Source organism: Gymnoscopelus microlampas (assembly GCF_963454915.1).
Source record: "Gymnoscopelus microlampas genome assembly, chromosome: 20".
Lineage (NCBI taxonomy): Eukaryota > Metazoa > Chordata > Actinopteri > Myctophiformes > Myctophidae > Gymnoscopelus > Gymnoscopelus microlampas.
The window spans coordinates 39,045,067-39,062,780 of record NC_139957.1 but is presented as its reverse complement, the minus strand read 5'-3'; the positions used below and the strand labels follow the sequence as shown (position 1 = coordinate 39,062,780).

The 17,714-nt window shown below is 44.1% G+C and overlaps 1 protein-coding gene across 6 annotated transcripts in view; it reads right to left on the bottom strand.

Moving 5' to 3' along the window:
- tiam2a (TIAM Rac1 associated GEF 2a) overlaps nt 1–17,714 on the bottom strand; it is a 163,651-nt gene that overhangs the window by 35,327 nt on the left and 110,610 nt on the right. For all 6 annotated transcript variants that reach the window (XM_084045663.1, XM_084045662.1, XM_084045666.1 and 3 more), the window contains 6 exons: nt 15,659–15,832; nt 13,923–14,027; nt 13,198–13,276; nt 12,949–13,038; nt 11,758–11,958; nt 6,824–6,921 (listed from right to left, as the gene is read on the bottom strand). In XM_084045663.1, coding sequence (XP_083901789.1) covers nt 6,824–6,921; nt 11,758–11,958; nt 12,949–13,038; nt 13,198–13,276; nt 13,923–14,027; nt 15,659–15,832 — 747 coding nt within the window. The remainder of the gene's footprint in view (nt 1–6,823; nt 6,922–11,757; nt 11,959–12,948; nt 13,039–13,197; nt 13,277–13,922; nt 14,028–15,658; nt 15,833–17,714) is intronic.

The following is a 17,714-nucleotide window of genomic DNA, read 5'->3' as shown; positions in this document are numbered from 1 at the left end:
GGCAGCGTAAAAAAACACTTTCGATACGGTCGCCCCTCCGCCAACAACACCATCACCCCCCCACCACCCGCCCGCCGTCTGGGCTCAAACGTGCGACCGCTAAAAATGTCATCGAGATACACCGGCAGATAAATCCACTGGGGGGCCACCGTGGGGGGACATTTCACAGCGGACACAAAAGGCCATAAAGAGAGCAACCTGCCAGGCTAAGCACTCTAATCAACTCTAATAAACTGCTCCAGGCACTGAGGAGATACAGAACCACAGAGAGAAGATCTGGTCCTTATCTCGTCTGCTGATGTTTACCTGCACACTGTACATGTTAACCCATTCAATCCGGGAACGCATCCGTGGCACTTTCAGATTTCTTTGGCTATTCAAAAAATAACAGATCTACAAGCTCATAGCACAGCACCGAGTGCTATGAGCACTATGAGCTCATAGACCTACGGGCGCTATGAGCTTGTACATCTGGCATTTTTGAAAAATCGTGAAAATGTGTGCAAATCTTCGAATATGTATTCTAAAAATGTATATATATATTTTTGTTTTACTTATGTTGCTTAATCAGCGGTGCTCCAACTTTTCCATGTGAAGGACCCCCAAAATGATATGTATTTAGCCACGGACCCCCATCTCAAAATGTGTTGTTCCAGGGACCCCCAAATCATACTAATTTAATTCTCAGACTGCTCTATTTAAGCTGTAAGTTTGCACTTCTCATCCTGCTTGCTTTTGCTGCTGCACTGCTGTTCTTTGCCGTCGTTAAATTGCTGCCCACCCTCCGTCACCCCATGCTACCACCTGTTGTTTTGGATCTGGCTAAAATCTAAAATGAGACGGATGCTTTCCCGGTTTTAATGGGTTAAATCAATCAAGCGAAGCTATGGGAAACTGAACCAGAAAATGGGTATGCCACCTTCGGGAAGCACAAGACTATATACGTATAGAGTTATGTACCTTACGCATTACTACATACAATTAGCAAATGGATCAATAGGATTTTAAAAAAAATGGCTCCAAAAATAATCCTTTGCCTGAATTGAATTGAATTGAATTAGTGAAACAAACACAGTGTGGATGGAGGGATTGTTAACTGTCCTGACAGAATCAATCAATCCAAACATCACAATCACAACCCTTACATTATAAACCCCCAGACAGACAGACAGACAAACAGTCTTCGAGCCCATACGTATAGTTTACCAGTGGTGTGTCCCCATGAGGGGAGTCATGTTGACAGCGCAGCAGACAGGTGGCCAGACAGGACAGCTTATCTTTAAGTAGCTGTCTCAGGCTAAGCAGCAGCGCCCAGCAGCCCAGGAGCAGATCCTTCTCCTCGGCTTGGCAGCCGGCCGGACAGGAGGAGCGGCGGCACATGATGGCCAGCGGAGAGCAACAGGGGCCCGGGCCAGGGGCCAGGGCGGGCCTCACTGACGAACAGCTCTATTAACGTGGAGGGACAGACGCAAACGGCCCCTCTCTGGTCGGAGAGGAGCGGTTAACCCACTGAGACCTGGAACACATCTGTGTCATTTTTTTATTTGAAAAATAGCAGATATACAAGCTCATAGCGCGGCACCGAGTGCCGCGCTATGAGCTTGTATATCTGCTATTTTTGAAAAATCGTGAAAATGTGTGAAAATCTTTGAATATATATTCTTATAAAGCGAACACTTTTAACTCAAATCTTTGCTTCTGGGGGGGTCCCTGGAACAAAATATTTTGAGATGGGGGTCCTTGAAATGAAAAAGCATGAGCACCACTGATATAGAAACATACGTTTTTTCAGAATACTGTTGGGATGTAGAAGACATTTGTAGAACCGGCTTCAGGTCTTAATGGGTTAATACCGGGCGTAGTTGCAAGCCACTGGTTCGGCCATTAATTCCTCATGAGCGTGATGATGTCAGTGGGTCACCTGACCTCCGCTGGCCCCCACTATCCCAGCTATCCTTCTCCCTCTCGTCGCTGGAACCTCTCCTCGGCGTTGTTTATGGTGAGATGAACTGAGTGGGACAAGCTAGCTGTGGTGGCGCTAACTCCACACTACTGTAAAAGCCAAGTCATTAAGTCTGCTCACAGCCAGCTGGTGGCTGATGAGCTTAGACATGACAGACACCAGTGGTGTAAAGTAGCTAAGTACATTTACTCAAGTACTTACTTTCTTTGAGTATTTCCAATTTACAGTACTTTTACTTCTACTCCACTACATTTCAGACGCTAATATCATACTTTTACTGCACTACTATTATTTGAAACAAACACAGTGTGGATGGAGGGATTGTTAACTGGGTCGCAGCAGTGAGTGTGGATGAGGAACAGGGTTAATTGCAGCGATTCTAGACCACGAAGGTTCTCCCCAGGCAGGCTGTGAAAGCCCTGCCAGTGTACCACGTGCCACACCCACCACCAAAAAAAGCAGTGCCAGTCATGTGGTTCACGTAAACTAGAAATAGTGACAAACGCTCAAAGACTCCAGTGCATTCCGTAAACTATCCGGTTCAGGGCTTTGTCACTATTCACCAATAGAAGGCTCTGTAGAAGATTGGCCCAATGAAAAGTGAAGGGAGGTGACGCAACTCTCCTTATATGGCTCTGACTACAGCCAGTGCTTTTCAAAGTGCAGGCCGCCAGGAGGGGGCCCCAGAGAGGCAAAAATAACCATTTTTCAAACATTTTCAAATATATCATTGCTGTCGGACAGAAACCTCATTATCTCCATATTTTTTTCGTGACACCCTAGTTGATCATACTACAGCGTCAAACAAAAGCATCAAAAGTAACAGATCCACAAGCTTGTTTTGAGCTTGTCGATCAGCTGCTTTTGCCATTTTTGAAGTAACAGCCTTGGACATGTAAGGTTTCCAGCCGACAGAGACAATATATTGTTTAAAGACGGGGTGCTGTGATTTTCAGTGATTCCCCCCCCCCAAAAAAACATAATCATCAGGTATTATGGTTATACTAGGAGGAAGATTTTTTTCAAAAAAGTGTACAGAAAGTGTTAAAATTATGTTTTTATGTGGACACGCCTCCAGTTCATTAAATATACCTGGTTCTCACCTTAGCACCTCCTCCACCACCTTAGCACCACCCACCTGTCCTAGTCCCTCCTCCTCCTCATGCCCACACCTGTTGTGTGAGGGGGAGGGTATAATTTTACTGTGTCATTAAAGTGCTGTTTTTCTATTGGCACGTTTGACCCTCAAGGTTTCAGCCTCCAGGAAGAAACTCAAAACAGTCAGAGAAGACATAAAACACCATAAAAACACCACCAGGGGGCTTAATGAAGTTAAAAACCATGCACTTTCACAAGGAGGGCAGCAGCCTGAGGCTATGGCTCTATGGCTGTATTTGGGGGTCCTTGGCATGGAACAGTTTGGGAACTCCTGGGTCAACTGTACAGGACTGTTTACCAACCCATCTGACCACGGTCTGCAGTCAGCTGACCTCCAGCTGGGATGGGTGGTGTGTTGGCATCCTGCCAGCATGTCCCAAGAAGCAAACATTATAAACATATTATTTATCCAATCCATATCAAATCAATTCAAAACTGTGAGGCGCCTCAAGGGACACGCGTCTTAGGGCCAATTGAGTTGACTCTCTTTAATCGATACGCTCAGCTCATAATGGCGCTGTGACATCACATTAAGCCGATTGCTACGCCCGCCATACAGCTGAATATATCATTAAATAATCCACCAGCGATAGGAAATCACACTCAATAACCCAACAGTGAACAGCAGTATTGCTTAGTAAGCAAGCACCCCCCCCCCCCCCCCCCCCCCCGCACCCATCCCAAGCAGGCACACATGCATGCACACACACACACACACATATACACACACCCCTCTGGTGTAATAACTGCAAATTGGAATGCAACGGACCAATTAATCAAAGTAAGCCAGTGTGGCAAAACAGACGCTTACACAAGGTGACGACAGCCTTGAAATGAGTGCTTTGGCTTCCCATCCATCTCAATTGACTTTCAGACCACTCTGTGTGTGTGCGCGCGTGTGTGTGTGTGTGTATATGTGTGTGTGTGTGTGTGTGTGTGTGTGTGTGTGTGTGTGTGTGCGTGTGTGTGTCAGGCTATTTGCTGATACACAGTTGATTTTGATTTTCTAGCCAACGACTCCATCTTCTCTCCCGCTCCAGAAAGCAAGGTGATGGTTAGGGGGGGGGGTTGGGGGGGGACCCTCGACGACAGCGTTCAGATTTACAGACGACAACAACACCTCCTCACGTGACAACGCTTTCATTGTGCCCGTCAATGTAGCTCCTCCTCTATGTCTTAGGGGAGCAGAGCACAGACGCACACATATCTTTCTTCATCAACCTCCTTTTCTGTCAATCTCACAAACGCACACACACACACACACACACACACACACACACACACACACGTTTGTATCACCATACTTGTGAGGACATCAACATTTTAGGAAGCCGATTTTAGGATTGATTTATGATTTCCTTGGGGCATTTTTTAACCGCAAGTCTAAAGCCGAAAAATAGCAGATCTACAAGCTCACAACGCGTCGCGCTGCGACGCGTTGTGAGCTTGTAGATCGGCTATTTTGCGGCGTGCGCCATCGCCGCACAACTAAGTATAAAATGGGAAAGATTGACAACCCTGACCCCTAAACCTAACCTCTGAATGTCTAATCCTAATCCTAACCCCAACCTGAATCTTTTTCTAATTGTAAACGTATCTCTAAAATAAAATTCTACCATAAAACCAACATTTTTCTTGCGAGGACCAAGAAAATGGTCCTCACAACGTCAATTCCTCAAATTCTACTATACTTGTGAGAATGTTTGGTCCTCACAAGTATAGTAATACAAACACACACACACACACACACACACACCATCAGTCCATCCACTCTCTGCAGTGGTGCTGCAGTGCAGATCCCAGCGTGAAGCGACTGACTCATGTCGCTGGGCAAACAAAGAGGAGAGAGAGAGAAACGGAGAGAGAGAGAGAGAGATGGGGGGGGGTAGAGAGATAGAGCTTTCTCTCTCTCTCTCTAATCCACCTCCAGTCTGACCCAGGGGTCAAGCACTCCACAGTTTCCAACCCAGAGACAGTAAGGATATCGATATCATTTATTTAGGATTACTGAGACATTAACCCTTTAAGACCTGAGGCGATTCTTAAAAATGTTTTCTAAATCCTAACAGTTTTTAGATTTTTTTTCGAGATTTTTCAAAAGTAGCAGATCTACAAGCTCATAGCGCGGCAATCGGTGCCGCGCTATGAGCTTGTATATCTGCTATTTTTGAATAGCCAAAGAAATCTAGTGGCACAGATGCGTTCCAGGTCTTAATGGGTTAAGACAATGGTAAAACATTACAGCTTCCTTGTCGTGTGACCCTCAGTACAATAAGGACATGATTACATGTCATAGAACTATGAACTACGAACACAACACACACACACACACACACACACACACACACACCATCTGATTAACCACTTAAATCCTATATACTGCATTGACCGGGGTCAGTCAATGCAGGCTCTATACTTGCCCCCCCCACACTAAATGTCTCTATAGCAGATCTACAAGCGAGTTACAATTACCTCTCTCCATCGGGAGAGGGAGACAACAGACATAAAACTAACAGATTGTAGCTTTAATGAATGACTGAATAAAACATTTTCACGCTAAAATACTGGATCAGATCAAACCCGACAGGACAGAAATGGGACTCTAAACTATGCCTACAGTACATTCCCAGGACACAACCAACCGTTGGTGTGTTTTACAGAAATAATGGGATTTAAATGGCTCATAAATTATGCTGCCAACACTGGTATCTTCAGTACTCGGTTCAACAGCAATGCCATGAGACAGAAGGCGTACAGTATGTATGTAAACATAGAACATATCTCTATAGCTGGTAGATCTGTGAAGGTGTAAGTATTAGACAGCACAAGTGTAAATTGAGGTAGACATTGTGCCAAGTGGTGTAAATTGAGGGCTTGGATGATGCATGCCATATCAAGTGTGTGTGTGTGTGTGTGTGTGTGTGTGTGTGTGTGTGTGTGTGTGTGTGTGTGTGTGTGTGTGTGTGTGTGTGTGCATTTGAGTGTGCTACAAGTATGTCTAAGTATACATGCATGTGTATATTGTTGCTGTCTATACAAGTTAATAACTTGACTACGCTACAGCGTCATTCAAAAGCATCAAAATGAGCAGATCTACAAGCTTGTGCGAAACATCACATTTTGAGCTTGTAGTTCTGCTACTTTTGCATTTGAATGCTGTAAAGTAACCGCTTTGGACTTCGTCACTGCCCTCAGTGGAAGTGTCTGTGCAAGTGTGTGTGTGTACGTGTGTGTACGTGTGTGTCTGTGTGTCTGTGTGTGTGTGTGTGTGTGTGTGTGTGTGTGTGTGTGTGTGTGTGTGTGTGTGTGTGTGTGTGTGTGTGTGTGTGTGTGTGTGCTCACGTGGTGTCTATGTGACAGTAATAAGCTGTGTTTATATCGGTGGCTAGAAACGACTCGTCTAATTATGGTAATGTAAGGGAACGCTGCCAGTATATCTGCTGATGGATCCACAGCTGGCAAATACACACACACACACACACACACACACACACACACACACACACACACACACACACACACACACACACACACACACACACACACACACACACACACACACACACACACACACACACACACACACACACACACCGCATTTCTATTGTTGTGAAACCAGGATGAACACATTTCTTAATTTTTCTCCAGCTTACACGAGGAAGTGCACACACACACACACACACACACACACACAGGTCCTACCTTGCTGAGTTGAACAGGTCTGTGTCCGTGTTGAGAGGGCCCGTTCTTCAGTCCAGGAACTAATAAGGACTCGCCACCATCAGCCACCGGCCACACGTCTGAGAGGAGGAAGACACTTACAGTTAGCATCAGCGCGTGTGTGTGTGTGTGTGTGTGTGTGTGTGTGTGTGTGTGTGTGTGTGTGTGTGTGTGTGTGTGTGCGCATGTTACCACAATGACAAGGCATGAGACAAGAGAAGTATTTTCAACAGTCACCTATGGTTCAGTGACTTTATTTCAATGCTGCTGCAAAGACAGCAGCACAAACCCAACCCACTGAGTAAAGACCACTTGAGAGCCTTTTATAGACCCAAAAACAAGAGCTTGAGACTAAATAATGACTAATTGAATCTATTGGAAACAGTGGTTCTCAAAGTGTGTGTGGGGGGGGGGGTTCCAGGGGGTCCTCAGCAAAATGTGTTAACCCATTAAGACATGTGTGTGTATTTTCTTAAAAATGTTTTTTGAAAAAAAATCGAAAACATTTTTTTCCAAGATTTTTGAACAGCCAAAGAAATCTAAAGTGACACAGATGCGTTCCAGGTCTTAATGGGTTAATACAACAGCACAAACATTTAAAAACTTTATCCCTCTATACGTTGGCTATTCGAAAATAGCAGATGTACAAGCTCACAGCGCATCACTTTGTGCGCGCTGCAAGCTTGTACATCTGCTTTTTTTTTTATCCTTTTTTTTTTTTTTTTTAATTATCGCAAAGAAATCTAAAAAAAGTTTTGAATAATTTTGTTTTTTTTAACACAAATCTTCTCTTCTGGGGGTCCCTGGCACAACATATTTTTAGATGGGGTCTGCCGCGGCATACACATCATACTGTATGAAGTAATACATAATCATTTTGGGGGGTTCCTTGACATTAAAATGTTTGAGAAGCACTGCATTGGAACACGGTTTCTTTTTTCCATTTCCTGAAAAGTATAATGGTGCCTTGGACATACAAGGTTTCCTGCAGACAGTGACAGTGATATATGCTGTGCAACTACTTATGCTCATATGCTATCAATAAATATGCCATTTCCTACATACTTATAAAACTGGTAATGGAACCCTTGGTCTCCGTTTGTGTGTGTGTGTGTGTGTGTGTGTGTGTGTGTGTGTGTGTGTGTGTGTGTGTGTGTGTGTGTGTGTGTGTGTGTGTGTGTGTGGTCATTGTTATGCTCATATCACCCATCATTGCCTCTGAATGGGAGCAGTATATTTATTACAGCTCATTCCTCTACAGACCACAAAACATAAACAACGCTGACCGGTTCCAGCCTGAACCCGCCGTGGTCGCCTGCCAAGCGCCCAGAGAGAGTGAGCCTTTAAAAAATGGCCATGACGTGATTTCATCTCACAAAAACATCTCTCTCTCTCTCGCTCTGTCTGTCTGCCTCTCTCTCTCTTAGTCGTGGGATAATCTCTTGTTATCTATTATGTCCATGTTTGGATGAGAAACCTTAGAAAGCACCAGTCCTCTCGCTTGCATGGGAGAAAGTTCTAGTGGTGGCTTTTAGGGAGAGAAATCGCCACGTCAGGAAGCAGTGGTGTAAAGTAAACAAAGTACATTCACTCAAGTACTGTACTTAGGTACAATTTTGAGGTACTTTTACGTTACTGGAGTATTTCCAATTTTCAGTACTTTTACTTCTACTCCTCTACATCTCAGAGGCAAATAGTGTACTTTTACTCCACTACAATTATTTGAAAACTTTATTTAATAGTTACTTTGCAGATATAAATTATTGCATTATAAAACACACATTAACCACTTTAGCCCTATCTTATACCTAGGCTGTTTGAAAATAGCCTATCTTCAAGCTCACAACGCGTCGCATCGTGACGCGTTGTGAGCTTGTAGATCTGCTATTTTCAAACATTTTTTGTACTTTTGCTTTTGGTACTTTAAGTACATTTTGATACCAATACTTTTGTACTTTTACTCTAGTAAATGTTTTATTCCAGACTTTTACTTGTAACAGAGTACTTCTACCCTGCAGTACTGATACTTTTACTTAAGTAAAACATTTGAGTACTTTTTCCCACCACTCTCAGGAAGGCTGTACTACAGTTTCAAAGAGAGGATGAGAGTTGAAAGGCCGGCCAGCCGTCTTCCTGCGGCTCATTAAATTCAAAAGTCCTGAAGAGAACTCTGTACTAGCAGTTGGTGCAGAAAACCAATTTATTCTGTATTGCTGTCTGAAGAGACTGGGACTATAAAAACAAATGAAAAGATTTGGGTCTCTCTGTTGAGAGCCTGAAACACTCTTTTTAAAAAGGTCACCCAGGGTCTTTGAAGTACTTCATTTCAGGTGTCAGGAGTGTTACTCTATAAGACATTAATCGTTTGCATTTAATAGTCTTCTCTTATCTGTTTTGCTTCAACTTGGTTTGTCGATATGAGGAGACAGACACGTTTGAAGTGCAGTTTCTCCCACTGGCAGTGTTTGCCCCCCTCATCATCAGCCTGCCTGGGATCATACGCCCTCTAGAGGCAGAGGAGGTACCTGCAGGCATGTTGATGACCAGCACCGACAGTGAAACTCATATCAAGTCTCTGGGAGTGTTCACCACTTAAACCCTATATATACTTGTAGCTGACCGAGGTCCTCCAGGGGTCTGGACTTGGCCTCCCTCCTTTTACTCCCTCTCCAGCAGCCAATCTAAAAATAGCTGATCTACAAGCTTGTGGTGCAACAGGTACATGGGCGTTCTTTAGGCACGAGCAAAGTGAGTGGCTGAAGGGCCACACCACTGCGCAGCAGACTTCATCATATTTGTGCTCGTTAGGTTATTTATTTCCATGTTAGGCATTTATTAAAGAAGAAGCATTTATTTGCTTCTTCTTTACACCCCAAGAAGAACGGTTCCTCACACTTGCTTCACAGAGGAACCATAGGCTTTCTTCCAGAGAATTTACAGGCCAAGATTTGCACAACGGTACCACAGACAGATCTCTATCAAAGTACCAACAGAATTTTTTGGGGGGGGGGGGGCGCTACCTACACGTTTAGCTGCATTGCTCATTCCACGACTGCACGATCCTTACAAGTTATACCTCGTTGTAAAGATGACTAATCAACGATAACCAAATGGTATTATTGAAGGAGGAAAATAATCGACCGAAGTTACATTTCCAAACTTATTTTGAGGAGTTTAAGTTGTATTAAGCTTACCTTTAGAGTGGAGCCCGTAGAACGACGTGTTACGAGGCCTCAACAACAACAGATTTGTTTTTTTGACCAGCCGAGCATCAGCTGTGCTTGTCCAGCTACTCAGATCAACTGTTCAGTTCCTACGCTGCGTTCTGAAACCCCCGCTGGGAACGCAACACTGTACAAACTGATGCTAGCGAGGCGCTTCCTCCCCGACCTGCCTTCTTTCTCGCTGAGCAAACCCCAGAACCCACCAGAGCTCCGTGTGTCTGTTAACAAGGAACCAGTGATCTCGTTTGAAGGGCTATTACTGGAAGGATGTGGTGTGGTAGCTGGCTATGGGAGGGGGTGTCTAACTTCATCTACATACATACTGCTGACAACGGGAGATGACAGGAAAAGACAACATTGTGAATATTCAAATGTCATCCAAGAGGCAAGTAATGAAATACATGGATTTTCCCATTTATTTTCATCACAGTGGCTCAATGGGGTTCAAGCCGACAAGCGCCGACAGTGATATAATTATGATTTTCAGGGTTAGTCCAGATATGCATGACTGACCAAGGCTAATGCTGGGTAACAGCCTGCTGATAGACCGTCAACACACACAAACTTGTTGTTGGATGGAACACACACACACACACACACACACACACACACACACATACGATGGCATTATTATACTTATGAGGACATGAACATTTTAGGACAGCGATATTATAAATGTAATTTATATTTATTTGCCGTTTGTAACCCTAAAGCCCGAGTTGTGCCTATCCATCTGTAGCCAATCTAGAAGCCTAGAAGCCAAGGTCTGCCATTTTTCATGCACGACAACAATCATACAACCAAGTATAAATTGGCCCAAACCCCCAACCTCTAAATGCCTAATCCTAACCTGAATCTTTTCTTAATTGTAAGACTAACTCCATATTTATCTTGTGAGAAAACCAACCACAAAATGTCTATTTCTCAAATTCTACTATCCTCTTGGGGACATTCTCACAAGTATAGTAATACAAGAACACACGCAGCAAGCCATTTAGGGGAAGGTGTGGTTTTCGCGTTGCCACACCATCTGTGACTACATCTGCACTTTATCAATACTGGCTGAGCGCGGGTTTTCATTTCACACTGAAAGCTGCTGAGTGTCTCAACACAAACCCAAGACCCACAACCATCTACATCTGCTCGCTTGTCCTTAGAATGTTTGCTTTGTTTTGAGTATTGTGTTTAATGGTCTGAGTGTAGACACAACCTTGTATGTCCACAACCGTTACTTTTCCGGAAATGTACAAAAATAACCTTTGTTCCAATGGATCCAGTGTAGTTATTATTTAGTCACAAGCTCTTGTTTATATACTTTTCATTGGTTAAATCTAAGTATTTATTAAACCCACAGGCAGACTTAACCACTTTTAACCACGCCTCTGTATTTCAGGCATGTTTTAAGGCAAAAAAACATTACAACACGTCACAAACGTTCTGCTATTTTTTTTTTGTTTAAGTATAAAATTATTAAATATGTCATTTATTTCTTTGTATATTTAAGTTATTTGTCATATCTGCCCAGGGCAATTTTTGATTATGAAGCCTAAAAGAAGGCAAACAGAAATTAAGTTTGTATTCATTATGTTCCAATGTTCAATGGCCAAAAACACAATAAAATTATTTGTGTGACAATTACTCCCAAACTTAAATGTGTAATGGTGACAGCCCCATATGCGTAGAGTACAGTACCTGAGGAGGACTTGGCTCGGTGGTGTGTGGGCCGTGCAGCTGGGTCGGGGAGGTCAAGGGTCAGCGGGGTCCTCAGGGGTCCTTCTCGCCTCACGTTCAGCTGGACCGTCTGCTCTGCAAACAGCGTCTGGATCAGAGCCAGGTCCAGACTGGACACGCTCCGACCGTTCAGCACCAGTATCTCATCCCCCGGTCGTAGGCCTGGCCACACACACACACACACACACACACACACACACACACACAATTTACAATTAGGATTTAGGCATTTAACAGACACTCTTAATCTAGAGAGACTGGTAGGTAATACATCAAATGCATAGAAATAGTAATCTAGCACAGGGGTCTTCAACGTTTTCAGCCCAAGGAACCCCTAGCTGAGAGAGAGATGAAGCAGGGACTCCCTCCTCTATACTGTATAAAATTGTGTTTCAGATTAAACTTTTTTTGTTCTCTTGGTCTGCTCTTTTTTCCCTCTATGCCTCTTTGCCAAAAATAGCCGATCTACAAGCTCACAACGCCTCGCAGCGTGAGGCGTTGTGAGCTTGTAGATCTGCTATTTTTTGGCTCAAGTTCTCCTCAGAAAAGGGATATTAGGGTTCAAGTGGTTAAGGTAAAAAAAAAGAAAATCATAACACAAACATTTGGTGGACCCCCTGTAGTAACTCTGAGGACCCCCTATGGGTCCCGGACCCCCTGTTGAAGACCCCTGCTGTAGGTAAACCAAGAACCTATCATCAGTCTAAAGAGTATAATATAAAAAAAAACAATAATCTGTACATTGAAACTATACAAACTATAGGATGCCAGGTCAACAAATGAACCTGGCATCTGTCCACATAACATGCTATCTAAATTACATTTTAGCCTTTGCATAAGCCTGCAAGGTCGTCAAGGCTGGGGCAAGTGCTACAGCAAGCGTTATGGGCTAAGGTGGAGTCATGAAGAGGTCTTCAGATTATGGCGGAAGATTGGGAGTGAGTCTGCTTTTCTAATTGCAATGGGGAGTTCGTTCCACAGTTTGTGATTCAGAAGGGAGAAGAGTCTGGGACGTGTGGAGCACTGTATCTCGGATGTTTTAGGGAATGTTCTGACAGCTTCCCTCACACACCAGTACAGTACATGTGGTTAAAAGGGGATTGCAGGAGAGTGCAGACTGCTTGCGGTGCTTTCATCTGTGCAGGACGGTACCTTCACTGACGGCCAGTCCGTCCGGTAGGACCTCGTTGACGAAGATTCGGCTGTTCTTCTGTCCGTCAATGTGTCCCGTTACTGCGAAACCTGAAGCATAGAGGCAGACAGACATTAAAAAAGGGAATGAAATTTAATACACTATGTTCTAGGGGTGAATTGACCCACTTGTTGTGGGTGTCCTTGCCAATTCACACCCATGTCCTTGACACCCACAAGTTTGAGAACTAACTGGTCTTGTCAACTCACCAAAGTCTCCCGTGCCGCTGGGCCTGGTCATGTGCAGAGTGAATACATTCAACGGAGCCACCTCCAACTGATGGTGCTCCTGGAACATAAACAAATAGTTAAAACACAGATGATTGTGTTCCGTGGTACTGGTATTCCTCAGTGTCAATTTAAACTCAGAACGGGTGTAAATGGAACCAAACAATTGACCGTTACGGGTCCACCTGTGGCTGTTGATTGATTGATTGATTTATTGATTGATTGAATACTTTATTAACTGTTTGCAAAAAAGACAGGTACAGTTCTACAATAATGTTAAAAGGATAACAAATTGTGGTCCTATTGTGGTCCTATGTATTCAATTCATCAATACATATAAAGACATATAAAATAAATCATCAATACTAGGAGAAGTAAAAGTATATTTACAGAAAAACAGTGGGGGGGGATAATTTCTTTAGGCAAGCTAGAAGACTTCCAGTTGTAAATTGCAGACAGGTGCTCTTTCATGGCGGTTTTGAAGGAGAGTAGGGAGTCGCACTTTTTGATGACTGGTGGTAAGGAATTCCACATTTCTAAGGCATAACAGTAGAATTAATTCATCCCCATGTTTACGAATCTGGGGGGAATGAGATCAGTGGAGATCCCTCTGCAGTGGGCGTTACGCACTCTTTTGAAGTAGTTAAGACGGGTACATGGGCATTGGGGTCCCTTGTGTATATTGAAAACCAAGCTCCCTCACTCACCACGCCATGCAGAAGCTCGTCGGGGGACAGGTATTGGACCTCCACCTCCTGGCCCACACACCTGTGCACGCGGAGGCAGTGGAGTGCCGGGTCCAGGTGTGTCACCTGCAGCAACAAACAAAGCAAAGCGGGCCCTGATTGATGACAGCCTGCATGTACAACACAACACATATATATTTCATGCCACGACGCTCCGTATGGCAGCTGCCATGAAGAGGGCACAGCCCAACAACACGTGGACTATGCTACTACAATTACACATTGAAACCTGTTTTAACAAAAGATATCTGTTGTGATCTGGATGGGCGTTGCGTGTGGGTGTGTGTGTGTTGTCTGTACATCTGCTGTCACACCTGTGGGAGAGGGTGGGGTGGTGTCCCTGGGGGACTCGGGTCAATTAAGTATATAGGGTTAAACTGGTTAATCAATTAATTATAATGAGAGTAGAGCAATGAAGCATTATATTTGTGAATGACAAATTATTATTCAAATTATTTTTTAAATAATGTTGCTATATACTGTATATAGCACCAACTACACACAGAGGTGTTCACTGCCTGAAAGGTATAACAACGTGGTGAACCTGGTTTGTCCATGCCTACATACATGTAACTACTCCAATGTTCAAACTATATCCACGCCTTTGAATGCAACAATCAAACTGTTGAAAACACACAGATTGGCCAGATTGGGAAGCCGGATCACAACAAATCATGGGTAAACAAAACAAGAGCATTTCATATTGATATTGGATTCGTCCCCATTTGGCATCGGAGGCAGCATTGTGTCTAGAAACAACAAATCCTTCTCAAACACAAAACAAAATCCCAATCTGGTTCTGTTGCAATCATGTCCGTTTGATAACTTTCAATCTGGCGTCCCTATTTTTTGGACATGTCATTATAGTTCATTTTTGTGAGCTTGTAGATCGGCCATTTTCAGCTAAGAGATTTGGTGTACAGGCAAAAATGGAGGGGGGGGGCTCCGATACTACAGTATATACTCTATCTATACCCTATATACTGTATAGGGGTTAAGCGGTTAAATACATTAAAGTTCAGTTATGCATAATGTGTGCTTGTTCTTTGTATGATTAATGGTACATGTTCTTTTCATATAATCAAGTTTAATATATACTGTATACTTGATTTAAAAAATATGTTTATTTATTTTCTTTAATTATAGGTTAAATGTTCTAAGAGTAACAGTAATGTGTGGTCTAGGACAGTGGTTCTCAAAGTGCGGTCCCCAGGGGGCCTTGGGGGGGGTTCCAGGGGGTCCCCAGCTAAAAGTAGTTAATACAGCATCACAATCATTTTAACCACTTTATCTATTTATATGTTAGCAGATCTAGAAGCTCGCAGCGCGTCACTTCGTGCCACGCTGCGAGCTTGTACATCTGCTATTTTTTTTAACCCATTAAGACCTGGAACGCATCTGTGTCACTTTAGATTTCTTTGGCTATTAAAAAATAGCAGATATTTTTTTTCAAAATTTAGGGTTTTTAGACAACATTTTAAAGAATCGCCTCAGGTCTTAATGGGTTAAATATCGAAAACGTTTTGTGTCCCTGGCACAAAACATTTACAGGTGGGAGTCCGCGGCCACCTACACATACATTCGGGGGTCCTTGACATGAAAAAGGTTGAGAACCACTGGTCTAGGACTCGGGATCGGACCCAAAAAAATCTGGCATCTTGGTTGTGTTGACTGGCTGTCACTGAGCTTCTTTGTACCTTGCAGGCTGACGCCAGGAGGTGGGCGGCGGTGTGGTCCCTCCTGACAGGAAGCTGGACCGTCAGGTTGTCTGGCAGGTACACGCTGCAGGTCATCACCTCGCTGCCGCTGCTCTCCCACACACCGCCCTCGGGGGGCGACATGGAGTAGATGCTGCTAAGCACGTCCAGCCTCTGCTCAGATAGGGATAGAAAAAAAGGAAGAAGAAAGAAGATACAGAGGCAGAAAAACGGAGAGTGAGACAGACGAGATGGAGAGAGGCGTTCAGTATGTGAGGGATAAAGAGAGGTGTGGCGTATGAGAGAGAAAGATGCAGAGATGAGAGAGACAGAGCGAGAGAGAGAGAGATAGAGAGAAAGAGATAGAGGAACAGAGCAAGAGATAAAGAGGAGACGGAGCAAGAGAGAGGGGGGAGAGAGACAACAAAGACAGAAATAGGAGAAAGAATAAGTAATGGCAAACAAATCAATGAACTTCCATTAGTCTAAATGTGGAGCCTGGCAGCGGTTCAATGTGCTGAGTAAAGTTGTCATACAATTAGCCTCTCAGAAAGTCATTTGACGACGCAGACACAAGGCTTTCCACATAATATCGAGGTAATGATCGTGTACACATCATGCAGACTGACTGAGGAGCTATTGCCTCGTCTGGGTGAGGGGGGTAGGGAGGGGGGGGGGGGGGGTTGGTTGCAGATCTGCGGAGCGCCGCGTCTCTGTAAAAGACCAATTCAGTTTCCTTAAAAGCCATTCACGTCATTTTGCGTCCAGTGATGGAGTAGAAAAAACAAAAGCAAAATCAGAGCGCAGCCTTTGAAGGGAGCCATTTGAGGGCAATTATCTCTCAGCGGGATTAACAGTGGGGTTTTGAGTTGGGTATTAATGCTGGGGTTAGCTCGCCACCGGGGCGCACAGGCGGCCATTCTGGGGTTTTTGGTTGCGACTCCGTGTCTCTGGAGGGGGAAAAGGGACCACTGTTGCATTGTGGGACAGCGGGGGCGACGCCAAAGTGTGGCTGCAGACCACAACTATCGAGGCTCGACATCTTGAGGAAATACTCAATCATGCCAAATGCACCAAAACCTCAAGGGTTGACTCAAAACCAATGATTCAGCACTTCTGACCCAAAACTGTTTAGGGGGGTTCTTCTCAGCTAGACAGAGCGAGATAATTGAGACATTATAAGATACCTTAGCAACTACTGTAAGCTGTTAACGCCATTGTGGGACCACCACCGCAAGAGTAAGCCAAGTAGTGTGTGTGTCTGTGAGAGACTGAGAGCGTTGTGTGTTTCTGACTGTGTGTGTGTGTGTGTGTGTGTGTGTGTGTGTGTGTGTGTGTGTGTGTGTGTGTGTGTGTGTGTGTGTGTGTGTGTGTGTGTGTGTGTGTGTGTGACACACACACACTTTGTGTGTGTCTGTCTTTGTGTATTGCCACTGATGCGTCACCTCGCCTCGAACAGGAAAGCCTTTAGAGATGTTTTCCCCTGAGACCAAATGTCTGAGCAGTAAACTGAGGTGCTTTTGATTCAGGCCGTAAGCGTCACCATCACACGCCCCCACCCCCCCTATCCCAAACAAACTGACACACACACACACACGCTGGCCGGGACAACAAAGCAGCATTCTGACCAGCATGGCTACATGGGCGTACAGACAAACATTCACCTCGTTTTCCAGCAACACGTCCCTGTGACTGAACTACCTTATACCTGGCAATGCCAAGATAAATGCTGCCAATGTTCCTGTTGGCTTGATCAATGGCTACCAATGTTCCCGTTGGCTTATTCAATGGCTACTAATAATGTTCCAGTTGGCTTATTCAATGGCTACCAATGTTTCAATCACGTGGATGTTTCCTAAATCTGCATGCAGAGAAAACCCTTCTAGAAATAAGCAAAATACACAGTAATTGACCAAGATCTGCTAGGATTGAGCAAATGTTGTCATTTCACAAGGTTCTTGAATTAAGAAATTGTGTTTAAAGTGTAGTTTGTTACTTATGAAAAAAAACTTTTTGGAACATTGACCTAACCACTACACCATAATCCGAAAACAAA